The sequence below is a fragment of the Motacilla alba genome, chromosome 10 (genome assembly GCF_015832195.1).
Source record: "Motacilla alba alba isolate MOTALB_02 chromosome 10, Motacilla_alba_V1.0_pri, whole genome shotgun sequence".
NCBI classification, from domain to species: Eukaryota; Metazoa; Chordata; class Aves; order Passeriformes; family Motacillidae; genus Motacilla; species Motacilla alba.
The window spans coordinates 7,865,444-7,885,168 of NC_052025.1; the positions used below are offsets into that span (position 1 = coordinate 7,865,444).

Consider the following 19,725-nt stretch of genomic DNA (forward strand, 5'->3'; position numbering starts at 1 on the left):
GCTGTGGGAGCCGGGCCCGCCCCGCGCCGCCGCGTCCGGTCAGCTGGGCCGCGCTTCCGCCCGCGCCGCCGCCGCCATGCGCATCGAGAAGTGCTACTTCTGCTCGGGGCCCATCTACCCGGGGCACGGCGTCATGTTCGTGCGCAACGACTGCAAGGTACCGCCCCACCGGCACCGGCATCCCCGCAGTGCTCGCGGCCGCTCCCTGCGCCGGCCCGGCCTGTGCGGGCGGGCCCCGGCGGGGCTCGGTGTCACCGGCCGCGCCTCACGCGGGGCACTGACAGCCGGAGCCCCTGTCCCGGGCCGAGGCCGCTGCTGGCGCTCGGCACCGGGCCCTGCCGGGCTACGCACGCACCGCCCGCGTGAGTGGGCGGGCGGGAGCCCGAGATGAGCGCAGCTGGTGAGAGCACGGTGCTGAGAACACCGAGCTTGTGGGTTGAATCCTGTACGGGCCATTTGCTTAAGAGGCGGAGCCAGTAATCCTCGTTGTCCGTGGGTCGGTTCCGACTCTGACTATTCTGTGAATCTGCGGAATTCGTGTCTTACTGATACTTAAATATTAGGACCTGGAGCGATGTAGTAATTTGGCCGGTGCTGTGGCCGTCGGCAAGAGTGGCGACTGAATTATTTGGTTTCAGTTTTTAGTAGGAAATAATACACTTCTCAGAGCAACACAGCATGCCCACCCTTTAGCGTTCAGACTTTGGCTTCAGGGGGCAGCAGGCTCGGCTGTGGGCAAGAGCGCTCGGGCGGGCGCTGCGGGAGGAGCCGCGGGGTGCGGGGTGACCGCCCGGCCGGGGCTGTCAGAGCAGCGCGGCCGCGGCACTCCGGGCTCCGCGCCGGGCTGACGGCTTTGCGCACACGGTGTTGTGTATCGCTCCCCAGCCTTGCCGCGCTCCGTGCCGTGGCTGCGGGCCGGCGGAGCGCCCAGCGTGCGGCGCAGCTTGCGCGCATCGCTTCCTGCCCGGGCCCGGGCGGCAGAAGGGACCGCGGGCGCGCTGTGCCGCTCGCGTGAGTCACGGCGCCGGGGCCGGCTGTGTGCGCACCGCGGCCACCAGGGGTGCTCTTAAAAACATCGCTTGGGAACGGATAGTCTGTGGAAAGGCAAAACCGTGGCAGGTGGGCCTGAGGTGAGGTGAAAAAACGTGGTAGAAGAGTGTAAAAAAAAAAGCTATTCGAAGATGATTGCTGTAATTAAAAGTTTCATATTTTCTATTTTTTTTTTTAGAATTGACTATTAGATGGGAAGGAGGATATGGCTGTAGAAAAATAGGGTTTTCAAAACCTCATGAATGACATGTAATTCTGACCATTTTTCAGTGAAGACTCTACTAAGTAGAATATGTAGAAAAATAGGGGAAAAAGAAAAAGGCCAATTAAAACGCTTTGTCATATGCTTTCAGTAGTTTCAGTCGAGGATTTAAATATTATGTGCTTAGGACTCCTGCAGGGTAATCTTTTGGTCTTAAGGCTGCATCCCAGAAAATAGACGTTTTTGTGTGTGTGTTGCATTCAGTATGAGAGGTGTGAGGATTTTTTGTTGTTCTCAGGATGGTACTGTATCTAAGAAGTGCTGGCAGCTGTAGAAAATTGTTTATTCATACTACAGGTTTGGTTTTATGGTTATTTTTGCAGATGATAATTCTCAAAACTCAGGTGTATTTTATGTATAATCAGCTTAATTGTAAGTACTTGTGCTTCACCGTGGCAGCTGTGAAATTGACTTTATAATGAAAAAAAAAAATTAGTACTTGAAATTGTTTTTGTTAATAGCTGTATTTTCTATTAAAATATTGGCATTTGGAAGCTGAATATAATTTCTAATGAGCAGTATTGTTAGAGTAACCTCAGTGTTGGATATCACACTTGCAGTGGGGCACAAATAACATGACTTGACTAAGATTTTTCTTCTTTATCACCCCCTTCTTTAAGATATTTAGATTCTGCAAATCAAAATGCCACAGAAACTTTAAAAAGAAGCGAAATCCCAGAAAGATGAGATGGACTAAAGCATTCCGTAAAGCAGCTGGCAAAGAACTGACAGTGGTAAGTAGCTGAACTGATTCCCACTTTACGTTAGCACACTGAAATGGCTCTTCCTGTGGCACACAGGCTGGGCTAGGTGCCTTACAGCATTGGCATTTAATGCAACGAGCTGGGGAGAAGAGGGGTTGTGGAAGAGACTGTGAGAGTTTCTTGAGAGAGAGCTGTTCATTCAGCTTCATTAAAACCTGGATCTTCCACCTTCGGGATGGAAGCCAGTGTATCAGGTGTCCATTCTGGGAACACGTGGTGGCTCCCAAGTCCAAGGCATTTTTTTCCCACCAATAAATCCTCTACACTCTGTATGTATTCAATTGATAGTTGTGTTTCTGCACAAATAATCTGAGTTACCAGGTACCTGAGGAAGTCTCTCTATGTAGACCCTTAAAATATATACCTGTGAAGCCTCTTCAAAGCTTACAATGTGTTGGAAAAGTCTTTGCATAGATAGGAATGTTTGAAAAACACTGTGAGACCTCAAATGAATTTCAAAACCAAGCTGCTTCAGTGGTAAAAGTATTAAACATTCATATTTGCTGGGACAGTCCCTAAATAATTCAAGAATTATTGTGACTTAATTACCTATTTTTTTACAGAATATTAAAAATTTAGTAAGCATTTTGACACAGTGATTTCCTGCCTTTTGTGGATCTTTCAAGGAAAGAATGTGGTTTTATTTTTTAATGTGACTCTGAAAAGCCATGGTTAATTAGCATCTTCAGTAATTGTGTTTCTTGCTTTTGAGTTGTTTCTGGCTATGCTGAATTACCTTTTTTAAAAATAACTGAATTTAAAATTACTTTATACACATCTAAATAGGTGACAATATGTTCAAATTTTGAGGTACATAATGTATTTTAAGAATAAAGCCAATATTTGAACTTAGTGCTGTGTAACTCGGCTTTGCCACGACCAAAAATGACCTTTGGGCAGGGAGAAGTCCTCAGATAAAACTGATGTAAAGCTAAGTGTGCCTGGCAAAAAAAGAAGGTCAGGAAACTGTTTCTTCATCTTCAGCTTATGGGAATGAGGGGACATGGTTAGGGGGATGGCAGCTGTCCCAAGTGCCAGAGGTATCGACTGAAATATTTCACAATTTCAAATTAGACTGTTTCAGTATTCTTAAAATGAAATGGTGGCTGGGGTATTTTTTAGAAACCATTTCAAAATTACAAGCTGTTGAGTAGAGCTTATTTGTCCTGCAATAAATGCTTTCAAATCTACAGGTTTTCAATTTCGCCTTCCACCTGTCTAGTCTGCTCTGTATTTCCTATTCCACATGGGTTTTCTCTGTTCCTTTTGTCTTGCTAAATGGAAAATAGCTGAGGGTGATGTTGTGGTAAATAGTTCTCTTCAGACAAATCACCGTGGCTCCTGACACTTTGAGGTCAAACACTCGACTTGATTTTCTTCTCATATTTCTCTCTAATGATGATTCAAGCCTAGGAACTGAGCTTCTGAAAGGGGGGAAAGGAATCCCATAAAATATTCAGTTCTGTGAGTGACTGCTACAGTAAGAATGTATTGATCTAAAAAAGTCTCTGCATAAGTCTATATTTACTTTTTCTTGATACAGGATAATTCATTTGAATTTGAAAAACGTAGGAATGAACCAGTGAAATACCAGAGAGAGTTGTGGAACAAGACCGGTGAGTCACTATAGGAACAAACAAAAAAAAATATCATTTTTTACTTATCATGAATGTGTTTTCAAAAGACTTCTTAGAGTATTGACAGCTTGTAGTGATTGTGTTTGAAATTACTGAAATCATGGCCAAATTCTTAGTGTGTGGAGGAGGTTTGAGTTGTGAACAGGTGTGGAGTTTCACTTGATGGTTTTTTCCAGAAGCTGGTTTGAAAATGAGAACCAGAAGTCCTTTATTTTGAATTATTGTCTTCAAAACCCCTTAATGGTTTTCCAGCTTTTTAAGAGGCTCCCAATGTAAACCTTTTACATGATGCAGTTGTTTCTGTGTTTGTGCTCGTGCCATTTCAGTTTGCTTCATAGAATCAATTGCCATAAAGTAGGAGAACTGCTTATATTCATGTGAATGAATGCCACAGAGGAGAAGATGGTAAACTTGCATCTTTTTTCAAGTTGAGTCTTTTGCAGTGATGGCTAACTATAGACATTATATGTAGGCACAAAACTGGAAGCATAAATAAGTTTTAAAATACAAGTTATCAGCGTTGCTACATGCAATGTTCCATTATCCTGCTCTTGGGAGAAGGAATAATTTCCTCTACATAGTGTAAGAGTTGCCTCTGGTATTTAGGTATTATGGGAGTGCTGGTAAGAGCTGCTTTACAAAAATAGCGTGGATTTTCAGCTGCAGGGATTTAAGCACATTTAAAACAACTTCTGCTTTATTTCAGTGGATGCAATGAAGAGAGTGGAGGAAATAAAGCAAAAACGCCAAGCCAGATTTATTATGAACAGGTGAGAATTATCTGTTTGATGGGAACCCCTTGACTGTGTGTGTGTTAGACAGCCTTTCCAGAAATGGGATGATCCAGTTTTAAAGAGTCATTTGCTTTATATATACACAGTCATCCAAGTGATGGGATGAAATACACTGGGTGGGCACTACCCTATGTTATTGGCTGTCCAAGGAAATGTAGCTTTTGGACACTCAAGGATAACAGCTGTAATGTAGTACTTGTTTGTATACAGAGTCTTAAATTTTAACAAAATTCTGATAGGAGTTGGTACAGGGCTGCATTTTTTGTGGCTTTGTATCCAGTATTTTCTTGACTTGGTTTTCAAATACTTTTTACCTTTATTTCCTCATAATCATAGTTATTTACAGCCTGTACGTACCTTTAGCGAGAGATATCATGCATTAAAATGGAAGTCTACATCTCCTCTTTGGAGGTAATTAAATCTAATTTTCCCCTTTACCAGATTAAAGAAGAGCAAAGAGTTGCAGAAGGCAGAAGACATCAAAGAAGTCAAACAGAATATCCACCTTCTTCGTGCTCCCCATGCAGGTAAGAACTTGATTTACTGGTTTGCCTACACAGTTTTAGGATGAGTGACTCATTCTACAGATCAATAATCCTGTACATTTGTCATACAATTAATTTGTCTGTTGAATATGGAGAATAGTTCTTGCCAGTAAATGTAAGTAGTGCCTTAGTTCTGAATCGAATATACTTTTTTATTTATCTAGTCTTGCATTCATCCTTTCTCTTCCTTATTTTGAGTGTTTTAAATTGCACTCAGTACCTGGTGCTGCATAAACTGCATGTTTGTTATCTGATGCATTTATCTGAGTCTTTCCTTTGAACTGGCTAGTTGAACTTAACAGACTCTACCACTGAATGATATAAAATACAGCAGTTCAACTTTGCTGCTTGAATTTGTCAGTCAGTTGTGTAGAACTTACATGAAAATACTGTTCCTTCAGTAAAGTCACATTTTAAATACATCATTTACTTTTAAAAACACACTTAATGAAGTAATGAAGACAAGTTAAGAACCATTAGCTCTTGTTTTATTTACCATTTCCATTAGGTCTTATTTTATAAAAATTACCAGCGATTTTGTTTCTTCATCATGAGATATTAATTAGAAGTCTGTTCTATAGTTTTACTTAGATTTTTTTGATTTTTTTTGTCAGGGAATATTTACACTTTGGTTTAATCTGTCATGTCTGCCTCCCACTTTTTTTTTTTTAGGAAAGGAAAAAGATCTGAATTCAAAATTATAAATTAAAGTGATTATTTCTGTGTTTGTCTTTGCTTTTATTAAATGAATGATGTGCAGCACTGTGTGGTCCATCTGTTGGTCAAACACCAGCTGCCTTTGTGGTATTCTGCAGTTCTGCCTGGGCAGAGAGCAGAATCAAATTTAAGTCTTGGATTTTTCTTTTTCCTTGTTTTTCTTTTTAGTCATCTTGTTGAGAGTTAGCACTCTTGCTGTCCAACACAGCATTCAGAAGGCTTTAAATGTTCATTTAAAAACTAGTGGGAGAAGGCCACTGATCTGTAATACGTAATGAATTTTTGTAGTCCTTTGCAAAGTTCTGCCAGGTATTGGCAGCTGTATCAGTTTGTCATAGCAGATGAAAACACAGATTTGACTGCATTTTAGATTTTGCATAAAAACAGCAGCAGCTTTTCTGCTGAAACAAGTTTAAAAGGTGATTAGCAGTTTAAAAGGAGGTTTAAAAGGAGGTTAGCAGTAAATACCTTTGAGCTTGATGGATTTGCTCATAAACAACTCTTCAAGCAATATATTTAGGCTGTTTCACCTGGAATAGACGTGTATATTGTTCAAAGAAAAACAGTTATTTGGGTTTAGAGAAACATGTTGAATTTGATTTATTCTTTTTGAAGGTACACCAAAACAGCTGGAGGACAAAATGGTGCAGAAGCTACAAGAGGATGTGCCTATGGAAGAAGACTCTTAAAGAGCTTTTATTTTCTATTTATATCTCTTCAACAGTTAACAGTTCTTTACTGCCTCACCTAACATCATTCAGAAATGTGCTTACAGTTGAAGAAAAGTACATTTTAATGAATAGCGGTCATTTACAATTGGAATAATTTTTTAAAATGAAAAATAATAGGATGGATGCTAGTTTGGGCAGTACTTAAAACTCTGCAATTTAAGAAAAGCTTTTCAGCAGGATGGAGAATGAGGCTTTATTGTTTGAGATACCATGTGCTCCTTGGAAAGTTACTCTTTTTCTGGGTAACTTTTCCACGTTCATGCAAATAATTAAATAATAAAAGATGCTGGCCCTGAGCTTTTTTTACTTTGTCTGTTGTTCTTCCATAGTGGTAAAAGCAGATATAAATCTATTTTAATGATTACGGTATGGGGGAGGATGTATTAATTTTCATTGGTCCAGTGTGGTTCAGACTTATTTTCATTCTTGTCCTGGGGAAAATGTTTCAATTTGAAGAATATAGTGTTTGTTTTATCTCCTTTTTAAGTCAGCCACCCCAGGATTCCATTGCAGTTGACACCTGGCAAAGCTAATGCTGATGCAGGACTTAGATTTGGAAAATAGTAATGGTGGTTATCACCTAGTCTGCAGTTTGCCCTGCTATCATCCTCACCCACCAAAATTCAAATCTAATGTCTAATCAGGCAGATGGAAATGCTTAATAAATCACACTTGAGACTGTTTTTACCCGACTCCCAGGATTATTTTGATGGAAAAGATGCTGCTAAATCACAAGTATTTTGCATACTGTGGTGGTACTTACTCCGTGTGTCAGCACTGAGATAAACTGCTGGCTGTTTAAAACTATTTATCTGCAACAGTGTGATCAAAGAAAACTTTCAAAGGCATTTATAGTATTTGCTGTCATGTTATGCTAGTTGTCTTCAAAAAAAAATAATTTGCAGTTTTATTCCAAACTTGGATATGTACTGCAGCAATCACTGGAAAACCTCACACCTACCACCCACATGTGTATTGTGTAGTTCAGAAAAAAGTCATATTTAAACTTATGTAGGGGTCTTGGGGAGTGTGTGACAGGGACTGGCATTGTGCTCTGTTTTTTATCTCTTGATTTATGAGTTATGTTCAGATATCTTGAAAATGACATATTTTAGTGAGAATTCTAGTAATAAAAATAGAATTCCTTATTTTAATGAAATTAAAAGTTTGCCATAATTTAAAATTTGCTGTATTTCCTCTGCAAACTGTGATATAAATACCACCTGAAAAACATATGGTAAGCTGGCCAGAAAACATGTGTCACTGGGGTGAAATCATGGTACAGTATAAATGCAGTGTATATGTGCTATATGTACACCAAGATGCTTGGGCTTGTGGAGGGAGATACTCACAGCATGGTAATTTATAGCCTCACATAAACATACTAATTAACAGCTCAAGAAATGTGATGTTTTTTGAATGGCCTTTTCTACTATAGTATTTGATGTCCTTAATCCTTGAGGTGGGATACTTAATCTGAAAATTGTATTACATACAACTTTTTTTATTTACTAAATTTTAAAGATAAGATGTTCAACAAGTGCCGAGTTTTAATTTTCTCCAAAAATAGGGAAGTAAATCTGTACAAAGCAGACAAAGGTAATGAACCCAACTGAGTGTTAGTTAATATTTATATAACATTTTACTTCATATGAGATTAACGTTAAATAATTTATATTACATATCTGTAATTGTTCTGTTCACCTGTCTTTAAATAACTGCAATAATTAACTGGTTTGTGTGCTCTATTGAAGTGTGTCTGTAGGATTATTAACCCTTTGTTATGGAGGTTTGTAAGTGAAGTGGTCATTGTGCAGCAGCTAAGAGCCATTTGAGGAGTATATAGATCCTGAACACTGCCAGCTGGACGAGTTGCTCAGCCTGTGTGCCTCAGTGCTGGTACAATTGCAAGCAAGGGCTGTGGAAGTTAATGCTGAGTTATCCCCCTGCCAAAGTGCCATTTCTCTGGGAAGTAGAGACTTGCAGCTGGCTGGGTATACCTTGTAGTAAGTAGAAGCTACTTGAGCTTAAAAAATTTGTCATGAGTAACATGCAGCACCTGGTCAGAAGGTGCCCTTGTGATATTTTTTTTTTTTTTATAATTTCATTGCTGTGGTGCCCTGTTCTCTTGTCTGTCAAATGGAGCACAAGGTGAGGGGGGAAGAGCTGCAGCTGAACAACATGGGGCTGGTGGTCATTCTGCACATCTCTGCACAACCACTGTGTGCAGAGACCTTCATGGGGAGCCGCTGAGCTGCAGAGGAGCGGTGGTTTTCTTTTAGGAGGCTCGCTGTCCAACCACATTTCTAATAGAAATTGTTATTATTCAAGACATTTTGGTGAAGATCTATTTTCTTTGCTTGCTTAAGATAAAAATTTCTTTAGATTTTGCATTTTCTTTACAAGACTTACAGAGAAAATGTCCAACTGAGCAGTATCCTGGTGGTCATGGATAAATACTGCCAAACAGGAGGAAGGAAATGCTTTCCTCTTTCCACTTGAACAGCTCTGGGTCAGACAGTAGCTTGCCAGAAGATCTTGGGCAATGGGAAGCCATCATCTGCCTCCTGTGTGTGGGGCTGAGCTGTGCCCAGTCCCTGGCGAGGCAGGAGCTGCCTCTGTTTCCCTGGAGCAAGCTGGAGAGAGGGCATTTTATGAGCAGCACATTGTTATTCAGAAGAGATCCTGGTTTAGTGTCATACATCCAAATCACCGGTCCTGTCTGTGCTGAGATCCAGTAGGAGCAGAGCACAGGGTGCCTATGAGAACAGACTTACAAGACAAATGATGATGATGGTGTGTGAATATTTAATCAGAAGAATTATTTATGAATAACTGGTAGTGCTAAATTCCATTATACTGTCTGTCTTCTTGGCATTTACCAGGTCTAACAAACGATTGCTGTTTTGTGTTTGTACTTTATGCAGTCAGGAGCCTTTCTTCAAAACAAGCTGATAGGCTCGATCAGAACAAATGTGATAGTCAAAAGCAATTTTTAACAAATGCTTTTTAGTTTCAGTTGCTGTCATCTTTTCTTACAAAACAAAACCAGATGTATAGTTGTTTTCTTTCTTTTTTCAGACTACAAAAGTTGGAAACGTATTTTAATAGTGATTTAGTAAGCGTCTTTCCCTCATATTTCTGCTTTTCTATTTTTTATCCATCTCAGTGATTTTGAATTAAACACTGGTTTTTCTTTGAGGAGGAGGTCAGCCTCATGCTAACACGTTTTGGCTGCTCCCTCAGTTCCTTGTGCCCAGGGCCGTGAGCAAGGGTTCCAGCCCTGCCCTGAGTCCCCAGAGTGCCCTTCATGCCCCTCACCAAGTCCGCCTGTGGTTTCGGTGTGTGACTGTCCGTGTCACTGTCCCTGTCACTGTCCGTGTCCCTGTCCCAGCCCGGCTGCTCGGGCAGCTGTGTGGGGAGCCGTCCCTGCTGCGGGGCCGCGGCCCGCTCCGGGCGGCGCCATCCAGAAACAGCGTTCGCCTGCGTTCTGCGGGGCGCCGAGCTCCTGAGGGAGGAGTGCGGTGCCGGCTCCTGCGCTTCGAGCCGTGCGGTGCCGGCTCCTGCGCTTCGAGCTGTGCGGTGCCGAGCTCCTGCCCCTCGACATGTGCGGTGCCGGTTCCTGCCCTTCGAGCTGTGCGGTGCCGAGCTCCTGCCCTTCGAGCTGTGCGGTGCCGAGCTCCTGCGCTTCGAGCTGTGCGGTGCCGGTTCCTGCCCTTCGAGCTGTGATTCGGGCGTGGCCCCGAGGAGCCGCGCTGGGGCAGCCCGGGCCGGGCCCCGGCGGGCGGCTGTGCTGGAAGCCCTCACGGCTGCCCCTCAGCAGCCCCGCTGCCTCACGGGGGCTCGGGCACTCCCTGCAGGCCTGGCCTTTTCCACATCTTCGTGCAGAGTAAGGCCTGGAGATACATTTTTTTTGCCTTTGGTCAGGGGTTTGCAATCCATCCTTCTTACTTTGGTTGTCTGTGGAGGTTTTCTGCTCGATGTTTGATCCTGAGGGAATGACCGAAAGAATGGCGGATGATGGTGGGACCTTGGTTTTGCCTGTTTGTTTGGCTTTTAAGAAAAAAATGCAAATTCCTTCTTTCAGTCTTCCCTTTCAGTCTTTCCTTTACAAGTGCTAATACACTGTGGAAAAAATGTAAAACACAGCTTTATGTTTAATCAAATTGTGCTGAGCTCATGCAGACTTTCTTCATAGGAAATTGGGCTTTCCCATAGTTCTGAGATTTTTTTAGCCAAAGATTTTCCTGAGATATTCTTGCTTCAGAGCAACAGCACGGTGGAGCCCAGCACATGTACAAGATCTGTTTGTGTGTGTCACAAAGAACCTTAAATCAGTTCCTTACGTTGACGTGGTCATAGGTGTCCATGGCTGGAAAAGCAATAGACAGCTGCTAATAGGTCCAAAGGCTTGCATCCCAGGGGATATTTCAACCTCCAGGCTGTTCAATTCCTCAATTACTGTTCTGGCCTCAAAAATTCAATCTCCTTTACCAGCCTAACTTATTTATGGGTTGCACTGAATTGTGACCAGAGAGAGCAGAAAGCTGAAATAAATCAAGCACTGATAAAATTGTTTAAGCCGTCTTGATGGCTGTCTGTCTATTTTTAGATCTCAATTTAAAGACACCATATGGAGAAAAATTTATTTTGTTTTATTCATGTTGAACAAGCAGCATTACTTGAGATTGGTGAGGAACAGGGAGGAATAAGGATTTGTGGAGATAGCTGTGTTGGAAGACATCCTTTGCTGGTTTTGGGTTTGTTTGTGTGTTATTCTCCTTCCTCTTCCTCCTATCCTTAGATTTTTCATATTATATTTTGTTTGGTGAAGTCACTCTTGCTTCTTAAACAGATGTTTTTTCACCTTTAAAAAAGTACTTGCATAGCATTTTGTCTTACACATATGTATGGCAGTAAAAGTATGTTCTGAATAAGGGGGGATGTCAGCTCCAGCCCTACAAACTGAGATTTATTAGTGACATTGTTTCAGTGTGGGGAACAGACTCCTGAATGGAAATAGATGTGTTATTTATAAGGCAACAATACTGTGCACCCACAAATTATCACTGGGAATCAAGGCAGACATCTCTGCATGACTGAAAAAAAAGTCTTGTTTGCTGGTATTTGAGCTGTTTTCTGTGGCCTCTGCTCTGCACTAAACTTGCAGATTAAGAGAATTACTTTGGTAATCAACTTGACTGAAGTGATTCCAGAGTGGAGAATTTGAAAGATTTCTTATTACTTGATAAAATGAGAAGCTGCCAGAGATTCTCCCTTGTGTTGAGGTGAGGTTGGTTACAGTATCTCTGTTTACACAAGCTCCTGCAGCAGGAAGTGTTTTCATTCAGCTCGCTGCAGAAATTGATGCTCTAGAAATTGACACTGCAGAAATTGACTCTGCAGAGCTGCTTGGGATGAGCAGTGAAATAACCAAATGATTTTCTCTGGTTACCTTCCATTCCCACCACTGGGCAAACTGAGATGGCATTTCAAATCCCTGCGTTTCCCAGCTTTTTGTACTCCCTGACACAAAACTTGGGGACAGCGTGGTACAGGCCATACAGGTTTAGCTTGAAACATAAAGGTAGCAAACCTGAGCCCAGCACTCTTCAGGCCTGGCTGTACAGACAGCTTTTTCTTCTAACAAGCCAAACAAATTACTGGTGGGTTTGGAAGTCAGCTAGGCTGCTCCCCCAGGCTGCTCCTGCCTCCTCTGTTTAGTTAGTTGTGCTGGGCACAGATGGAAAGTCATTCAAGGTTAATTTGATTAGCTGTACCCAGCTTCTGGGGATCTCTGAGGAAAATATATATTTTTTAAAGTAGAAGATACAGATATCATGATGTGATCTTAATTCATGGGTGATATTTAGAAAGAAACAATATTTAACCTTGAGCTAGGAATAAATTTAGAATGTTCTATGCACAAAGCATACTTTAGTCCAGATTTCTTTAGGGCATGGCCTTGCTACTGCTTGGGATGCCTCATATAGATTATCCCCAGGATATCTGGGGAATACTGTGATGCTGCATTTAAAGAACTTTTGCTTTTTCTCCATGGATGTCTACTTCCATGTCTGGTATTAATTTGGGAGAAGATTGCGTGCCAGATTTTGTCACTGATGCTGTCAGAAGCTGTGCTACAAAGGTGACAGGAAGCATTCTTCACTATTCACCGCTGCTGTAGATTCAATTGTTTTGGAGAGGAAGGAGATGGCTTTCTGAAAATTGCTTTTACTGGCTCTTGAAGAATTTCTACAGCAGATATGCAGAATTAAAATAACAAATTTAAATTAAAATAAACAAATTTAAATAAACAAATTTATCTGCTTCCTGTGTTGGTAGAAAAAGGAATCAATAATATTACAAGCTTTTCTAGTGGTTGTTATGGTCTGCACACAGTTCAGTTTATTTTCTTACTGCATCATATATAATGATCTACTTGAACCTGGTCACATGAGGAGCAGGTATTCTCCCAGTTTTCTAAGGAAATGTCAACTTCTGTTAAACTGCTTCTGCCAGACTGTGTACATTTTTTGGCAGTCATTTAAATCTATTTCATTACCTGAGTTTCATCTGCTTGTCCAAAGTCAATAGCTTTAATAGCTTTTGACTTTTCATGACAATCCTGTTAATTCCAGTTCTGGTAATATTTAAAGCCTTTAGACTGAAAACAGAGGAGCTTTTTTGCTGGTTTGTATCTAAAGTCCATTTAAACTTGTGGCACCTGTGATGGCCAGTATAGCAGAGCTTTCAGAGAAGGATCCCAGTGCATCATGAGTGCCTTTTTCCATGGTTTAGTTTCCTAAACTCAGTCAGTAATTTAAGGATTTCTTTGGAAATTTCTGGTGAACCAGTCTTTTATGACTGTATCAAGTCATAAAAGTCATTTGAACCCCTCTATACTTTCTCAATGATCCTGTAATGAATACTTCACACTTCTGATTATTGTGAGAAAGAACTTCTCTGTGATTTGCATTTTACTCTGTTGGGTGTTTTGTTGTTCTGGTATTGTGGGAAGCTGAATTACCAGTTCTCCTTGCAGTGTTGTGAACCTCTAGTAACCTATTTTCTAAACCAAAGAGTCCTGATCTCTTACCCTGTTTTGTAGGAAGGCCTCTGAGCATCTTTGTTGCTCCTTATGTCTGTTCTTCTTGTCTGGTTTGTGGATGAAACGATGACAAATTCCTTCAGTATTCAGTATATGGATGGGTGTACCCTTTATGTCTGCGCCGTTTCTCCTTTGTTCTTTGTTTCTTCTCTAACTGTGTTTTTCAATATCCTCAGCTTTTCCCTGCATGCTTTGTAGAAAGAAAGTAACCTTCACTGTTCACATTTATTGAGATTTAGAATTTGCCAGTTCGTTCTCTATGTTTTCTCTTTCTAAATCTTTAGTGAACAGACAAGTCCATGACTACTGGAATGCATCATGATTAGGACTCTGCTTTTAAGAGAAGTGAGATAGACAGCATTATAGAAAAGATAAACACACAAAAAAATAAAGCAAACAAACCTGCAGAAATTAAATTCTGTCAAAACAGATCTCAACAGATAGGCATCAGCTGCTCTTAGCAAGCAGAGAAATTCACCTTGAATGTTCTTTATTCTTGAGAACTGTGACTTGGAAGTGAGTGGTGCCATTGTCTTAAATGTTTAAACATAGTTGATTGTAGATGCAGGGAAGTGTGTGCTGGTGGGGAGTTTTATGAATCATTTACCTTTGTAGGAGTACATTCTGACATCCTAAATGCAATGTGCCATTTCCCTTCCCACACAGTACATGCGAGAGCTAAGTGGTGAGTAGACAGCTACAAGTCAGCAGACTTGAGTTTTATTCCTGGCTCTGTTTCCCTTGGTAATTCTACTCAAGTTGTTCAGCTTTTCTGAGTCCTCTCTAAAATGGTCTACCTGAATCACGAGGAGTATGTTCTGTCTCTTCCAACTTTTCCATGCATGGTAAGGCACTGAAGTGAGACATACTGCAGCAATTAATGTTATCTTAGATTTCTATGGGACATTTTAAATGTAATTTTAATCTTACTTTCGCAGTTCTGAAACAAACAAGAGTTCTTTTCAAATGGAGTTCCTTTCATTCATCCTTTCCATCACTTTTTTTTTGGGTAGGTTTTTGTCACTGACTAAGGCCTGTAGGGCCAGGTTCAGTGATGAGACAGTTTTCTGGTAGCTCTGGAAGTCAGAGGGAATTGTTCATGTGTGTGTCCAGTAGAAATCAGTATGATACCAGTCTGACTTGGTGCCATTCAGCAATGACTGACTCAGCTGGTCTGACCCCAAACACCTGGCTGGGAATAAAGCAGCTCCATGCAAATAAGAAGTTGTCTGTTGTTTTACCAGGAGATTGCCAAGGGTGTTGGACATCTTACTTATTTCTGCTTCTTCTGTTCAAGTTAAATAGCTGGTAATTCTTTAATTCTTAAATCTAGTAACACTTTGTAGCTGTGATTTTTCCCTGAAGCCATGTTTCAGAAACTCTCTCTGCTTATGTAATTTGGAAATCCTAACAGAGCAGTTTAAGTCTAGCAAGCAACCAAATTTAGCACTGGAAACTTTATATTTTTTATCACTAGGGGCAGAGGACAAAAGAGCTGAAAGGTTCCCAAGCTATTCACTGAGGATATAGCACAGATACTTCGTGATTCCAAGCTTGCAGATTTTATGATTTAATGGAGGAAACGTAATCTGGTATTTTAAAATGTAAATTAAAACTTTTTTCCATAGCCCTCAAACTTATGAAGAATGTATCTCAGCCAAGTATAAATGCCTGAAAGAAGTGATATCTCTTTTGGTCTGCAGACAAGCAAAACAGGTAAGAAGACTTGCACTATTCTAAACCCATTTTTAATTCTGAAAGTTGAGTTAATCAAAATCAGAACTGTCAACTCTTCACCTTGTTGATCCCAGTACCATTTGATTTCATCTTGCTGTTGGAAAATCACTCTTACTACCTGACAGCCCTGAAGGTTTTGATATGAATTTGTTGCTGATCAAAACCATTTTTTGCATATTGAAAATTCAGAGAAAGAAAAATTCAGCATTCAAATAAAAAAAGATACACAGATTGCAATACTATCTCAGGTATTTTCATTAAAAATTTTAAAATTCCTCATTGTCTCACTTGTTTTAACGAAAGAAGGCCCTGTTAATTGGTGTCAGGACACAGTGGAAAATTATGAGGGAGATTAAAACCCATGGCTGAAATCAGATTTGTATGACCTGTGTTTTCAAACTTTATTTGCTTGAGCCATTGCAGCCTGAAAGAAAGAAGTATCTTTCTTGAAAACTTGATGATGAGATTCCAGATAATCAGTAACCTAGGGCATACTCCTACAGATGGAGGAAGTGCAGTCAGAAAAGCTTTCCTTGGATGATAAAAACTTGAAATGAGTCTCAACATCCAGCCATTAGCATTCAAAGCCCTATCCAGTCACAGAAATGTCTTTTTGCTCTTTCTCCCTCAGTGCCATATTTATTAGGAGGTAAGAATGTGATACGGAAGCCAGAACCTGGAGGTGTTAAGTGTGCTGTGATTCAGCCGCCTGGCAAAAGATCTTACTTTGGCAGTCCCCAGACTGGTCCTGTGAATTATTCCTCAGGGAGGGAGATTTCTTTCCAGAACTGTCCTCCTTTGGTGTGACCATCTGCCTCTATATAATCATTTGGGCAAAAATAGATATTACAAACAGAAAATTGCTCTGCTGCCAGATTAGCTGCAGAATACACACTGATGCTTTACTCACTCAGGGGGATTTAGTGCCAGGGTTCTTTGCTGGGGATAAAACACTGTATCATATTTTCCCTTCCTGTCGGTGTTGGATTAAAAACTAAATCCTGCTCATTTTACTTTCAGAAGTAGTCCCAAAGGATTTTGGCAGGATTAATTGCATATGAAAAGCAAGTAGGATTTGGCATTCTGTGTACATTGAAAATTAAACAGAGGTAAACATTATCAAAAGTTTTAACTTACTGATGTTATTTCAGCTTGTTTTATGATCTGAATATTTTCTGCTGAATACTTAAAGATGCTCATGGAACTTCAGCAAAGTCACATCTCTGAAAGGAAGAGGGAAGAAATCTGTGGGTGTAGGACCTCAACTCATTGAAAACTTGAAATAGCTGTTCAAGTCCTTCTCCCTTCCTGAAGTTAGGCACATATGTAGGGTGTTGAACTTGGGACTTAACAAAGAACTCTACTCTTTTTTTTAATCACATGGACAATTATTTTTTTTCTGTAGTTTTTCCTCTATAATATTCTAAGGCTTCTCCTGGGGAGAGGATGCAAAAAAACCTTTATGATACATCGGGAATAAAGCCCTGAAAAATCCTTTTGTTTTATGGATTTAGAGTTTGCAGAACAAATTTTAGTTCTGTGGGTAGTGTGGGTGGATGTAGGGATGAAGAGCTCCGGAAGGTAAAAGTCAATACCCGATAAACTTGGAAAGTTACAGCATCAGCTGTTCTAGATTTTTTGTGCTGACAGAGTGGAAGAACTTCTGTCAAAACAGACCTAAACAATTTTTTAAACTCTCTAATCTTTTGTAGTCTGTTCTGTCTGGGTCTTCTGTGAGATTATTTCACCTGCTTCAGTCTTTGACTTTTTTGATGTTATCCCAATTTATAGTTAAGGGTTGATTTTTGAATGTTGTGTGGAATCTGTTTCAATTATTGGCCCTCATCCAGTTTAACTGAGTTTATAGTACTCTAGAAGGATCTTTTGAGGAAGATTGTCTTTCCTAGGGAGGAAATGGAGGGAGTCTGAGTGTCCAGGTTCCCTGGGAGCACACGTAGACAGGGAGATCAGTTAAAAGACAATGTTATTTACCCAAATCCTGCAGAGTGCATGGCCCTAAAGTATCTTAGGTATACTATGAGTTTTCAGAAACTAATTTCAAGATCCAGAAGATCAGCAGTTAATCTTGGATGGAGCCAGTGGGCCTGTGTGAAGGAGTGGGGAGGAAATGCTGTTTGATACCTTTAGCTGCCGGGTTTCTGTGTAATGTTCTGATTCCTTGTTGCTGTTATTCTTCTGTTTTAAAATTAAGGCTAAATATTTCACAGGGGTAACATCCAGTCTGTCTTGAATGAGTTGTGCCTTGGTCTAGAAAGAAGCCAACTGCATCTGAGGCCATCCTTCATTCAAGGGAGACTTTGTCTGCAACAGCTTTTGTGCAAGTTCTGTAACAGCTTGAGCAACAGCTTTCAATAAATAAGAAGTTTCCCTTGTACATTCTGCTGCCCTGCAGCTCTTTGCTCCATCCCTCAGCACTGTCCTCCACAGTTTCTCCAGCAGGACCCTCCATACCTGCCCTCTGTCTCTTTGCATGGTGGAGGCTGATCCTTGCCTAGTCCATAGGTGCTGTTGTGATAAACACTCCTGGGAAAGAGTAACGCGGGATCAATGCTTCAGCTGCGTTTTGAAAGCTCCCTGTTGAATGAGTTTCAGTGAAATTCAAGTCCATGGTTCTTGGCCTGAATCTTTTGTTCCAAGGAAACATGCTCACTTCCTGAATAAACTAAAATGACCTAAAATGACGTCATGTGGCTTTCCATTGGGACAAGGGCACAGTGCTCTACTTGTCTGTGTCTCTACATTTGCCATCTTTTTCAGTTACCTCATGTATAGTCCAGAAGGTTTTATGGGAGCATAGGTAGTAAATCCTACGTGATAACTTACTGCTCTTGCATCATCTGGGGTGATTCAGTGTCACTCTCAGATGGTGAGCGACAGCAGAGCAAGCACCAGAGCTGAATGTGAAATAATCACTGTGGTACTCTTTGTCTCTAATTCCAGGCAGAAAGGAGACCTGATAAATGATTTAAATGCTGAAACAGTGATGTGTTTTTAGTGTTTGCTATGGGAATCCCTCTCATTGTGTTTAGATACTTGTCCATCATGTGGTATATTGGTTGGTTATCAAAAAATTCAAGAACCAAAGGCATAATTTCATGTAGGTTGATATGAAGGAGGCACAGTGTTTGTGATATGCTGGTATTTAAAACACTTTTGAGTTAACAAACTCATAAAAGGGGAAGAGATCTTCATATAGTTTCTCAAATTAATTTTTGAGCTTTTCTTTTGAGTTATCCTGATTTGATCTCAGAAGTTCCCTAGTCTTTTGTTTCAGCCTGTCTTCTCTGGATATTGATAGTGATAGATGATTCAATTACTTAATCCTTTCATGCATGCTTTCACTTTCAGCAAAGCAGCAAGGTGCAAAATCAGAGTGTGTTTAAGACAGTTTTAGTCCTCATTTTTAGCTATGGTACATTACCTCTACAAGAAACAGCTGATTGTATGTGAAGCATAACTATTTGAATGAAATCTATCTACTACATCTTTTAACTCTCAGTGCTTGGTGTGTTGTATGCAGAGCTATTTACTGATTAATATTGTTTTGCAATTACCAGAGAAATGGGAAACATGAAGAAGTCCTACTGGAACTGCAACATTCTGGAGAAGTAAGCCTGTTATTTCATCCTTCAACAAAGTACACCCACTCCCCACTGTACGAGGTTACATTTAATTTATTTTTTCAGCTATGCCTTATTGATTCCACAGTTGTAATGTTTTCCATTGAGTTTGTTACCAAATATGCACTGCTCTGATCTTGTGGCATCACATTTAGATTTTGAACTGCGTCATCGTCTTGCCATCTGTTAAAGCCCTGTGTCTGCTAAGCACTATCCTGAGAGAAGGCCAATTGCTGGCCAAGTCAGAGAGGGTGACAGATTTTTAATTTTGCAGACAGGATGGGAGTGGTGGGGGACTGAACAGTGAGTGGTGATTGCTCAGACAGTGGTTGTGTCTCTCAAGCAGCCTGTTAACAGCCCTGCAGTGCTACCAGGAGTGGCTCAGGTTGTGCACAGGGAATGGCTCTCTGGGGATGAGCTGAGGGAAGTGGGCTCCTTGGGGGGAAGCTGTGATTGATGGATGCCTGGTGGGTCAGAAGTCAGAAGCTATAGCTTCTTTGTTTGATACCTGAGAAGGCCCATATGAATAACTCTTTCCTGTATTTTCCATTGATTGTATTTACAATAGGCCACTTAGGAACTGATGATGAAGAGATTAGGAGTACACAACCCCTGCCTCTTAGATGCACACAATCTTCAGACCATTTTGCACCCACAGGTTGCTGGGTGCTCCCTTGGCCAGTCTCCACGTGAGGATTTCCATTTCATCAAAGGAGACAGGAGGGAAGAGCCCCAG

The 19,725-nt window shown here is 40.9% G+C and overlaps 1 protein-coding gene across 1 annotated transcript; it reads left to right on the forward strand.

Annotated features, from left to right (window-relative positions):
- Positions 1–6,796, forward strand: RSL24D1 (ribosomal L24 domain containing 1). The gene is made up of 6 exons (XM_038146603.1): positions 1–157; positions 1,933–2,046; positions 3,620–3,692; positions 4,420–4,483; positions 4,949–5,034; positions 6,385–6,796. The coding sequence occupies exons 1-6, from the start codon at positions 77–79 to the stop codon at positions 6,456–6,458; spliced, it is 492 nt and encodes a 163-aa protein (XP_038002531.1). The 5' UTR covers positions 1–76; the 3' UTR covers positions 6,459–6,796.
- The last annotated feature ends 12,929 nt before the right edge of the window (positions 6,797–19,725 follow it).

Coding starts and splice junctions, on each gene's coding strand:
- RSL24D1 (XM_038146603.1), top strand. CDS start 77: ATGCGCATCGAGAAGTGCTACTTCTGCTCGGGGCCCATCTACCCGGGG. Junction 158..1,932: donor TCGTGCGCAACGACTGCAAG/GTACCGCCCCAC, acceptor CCCTTCTTTAAG/ATATTTAGATTCTGCAAATC. Junction 2,047..3,619: donor CTGGCAAAGAACTGACAGTG/GTAAGTAGCTGA, acceptor TTCTTGATACAG/GATAATTCATTTGAATTTGA.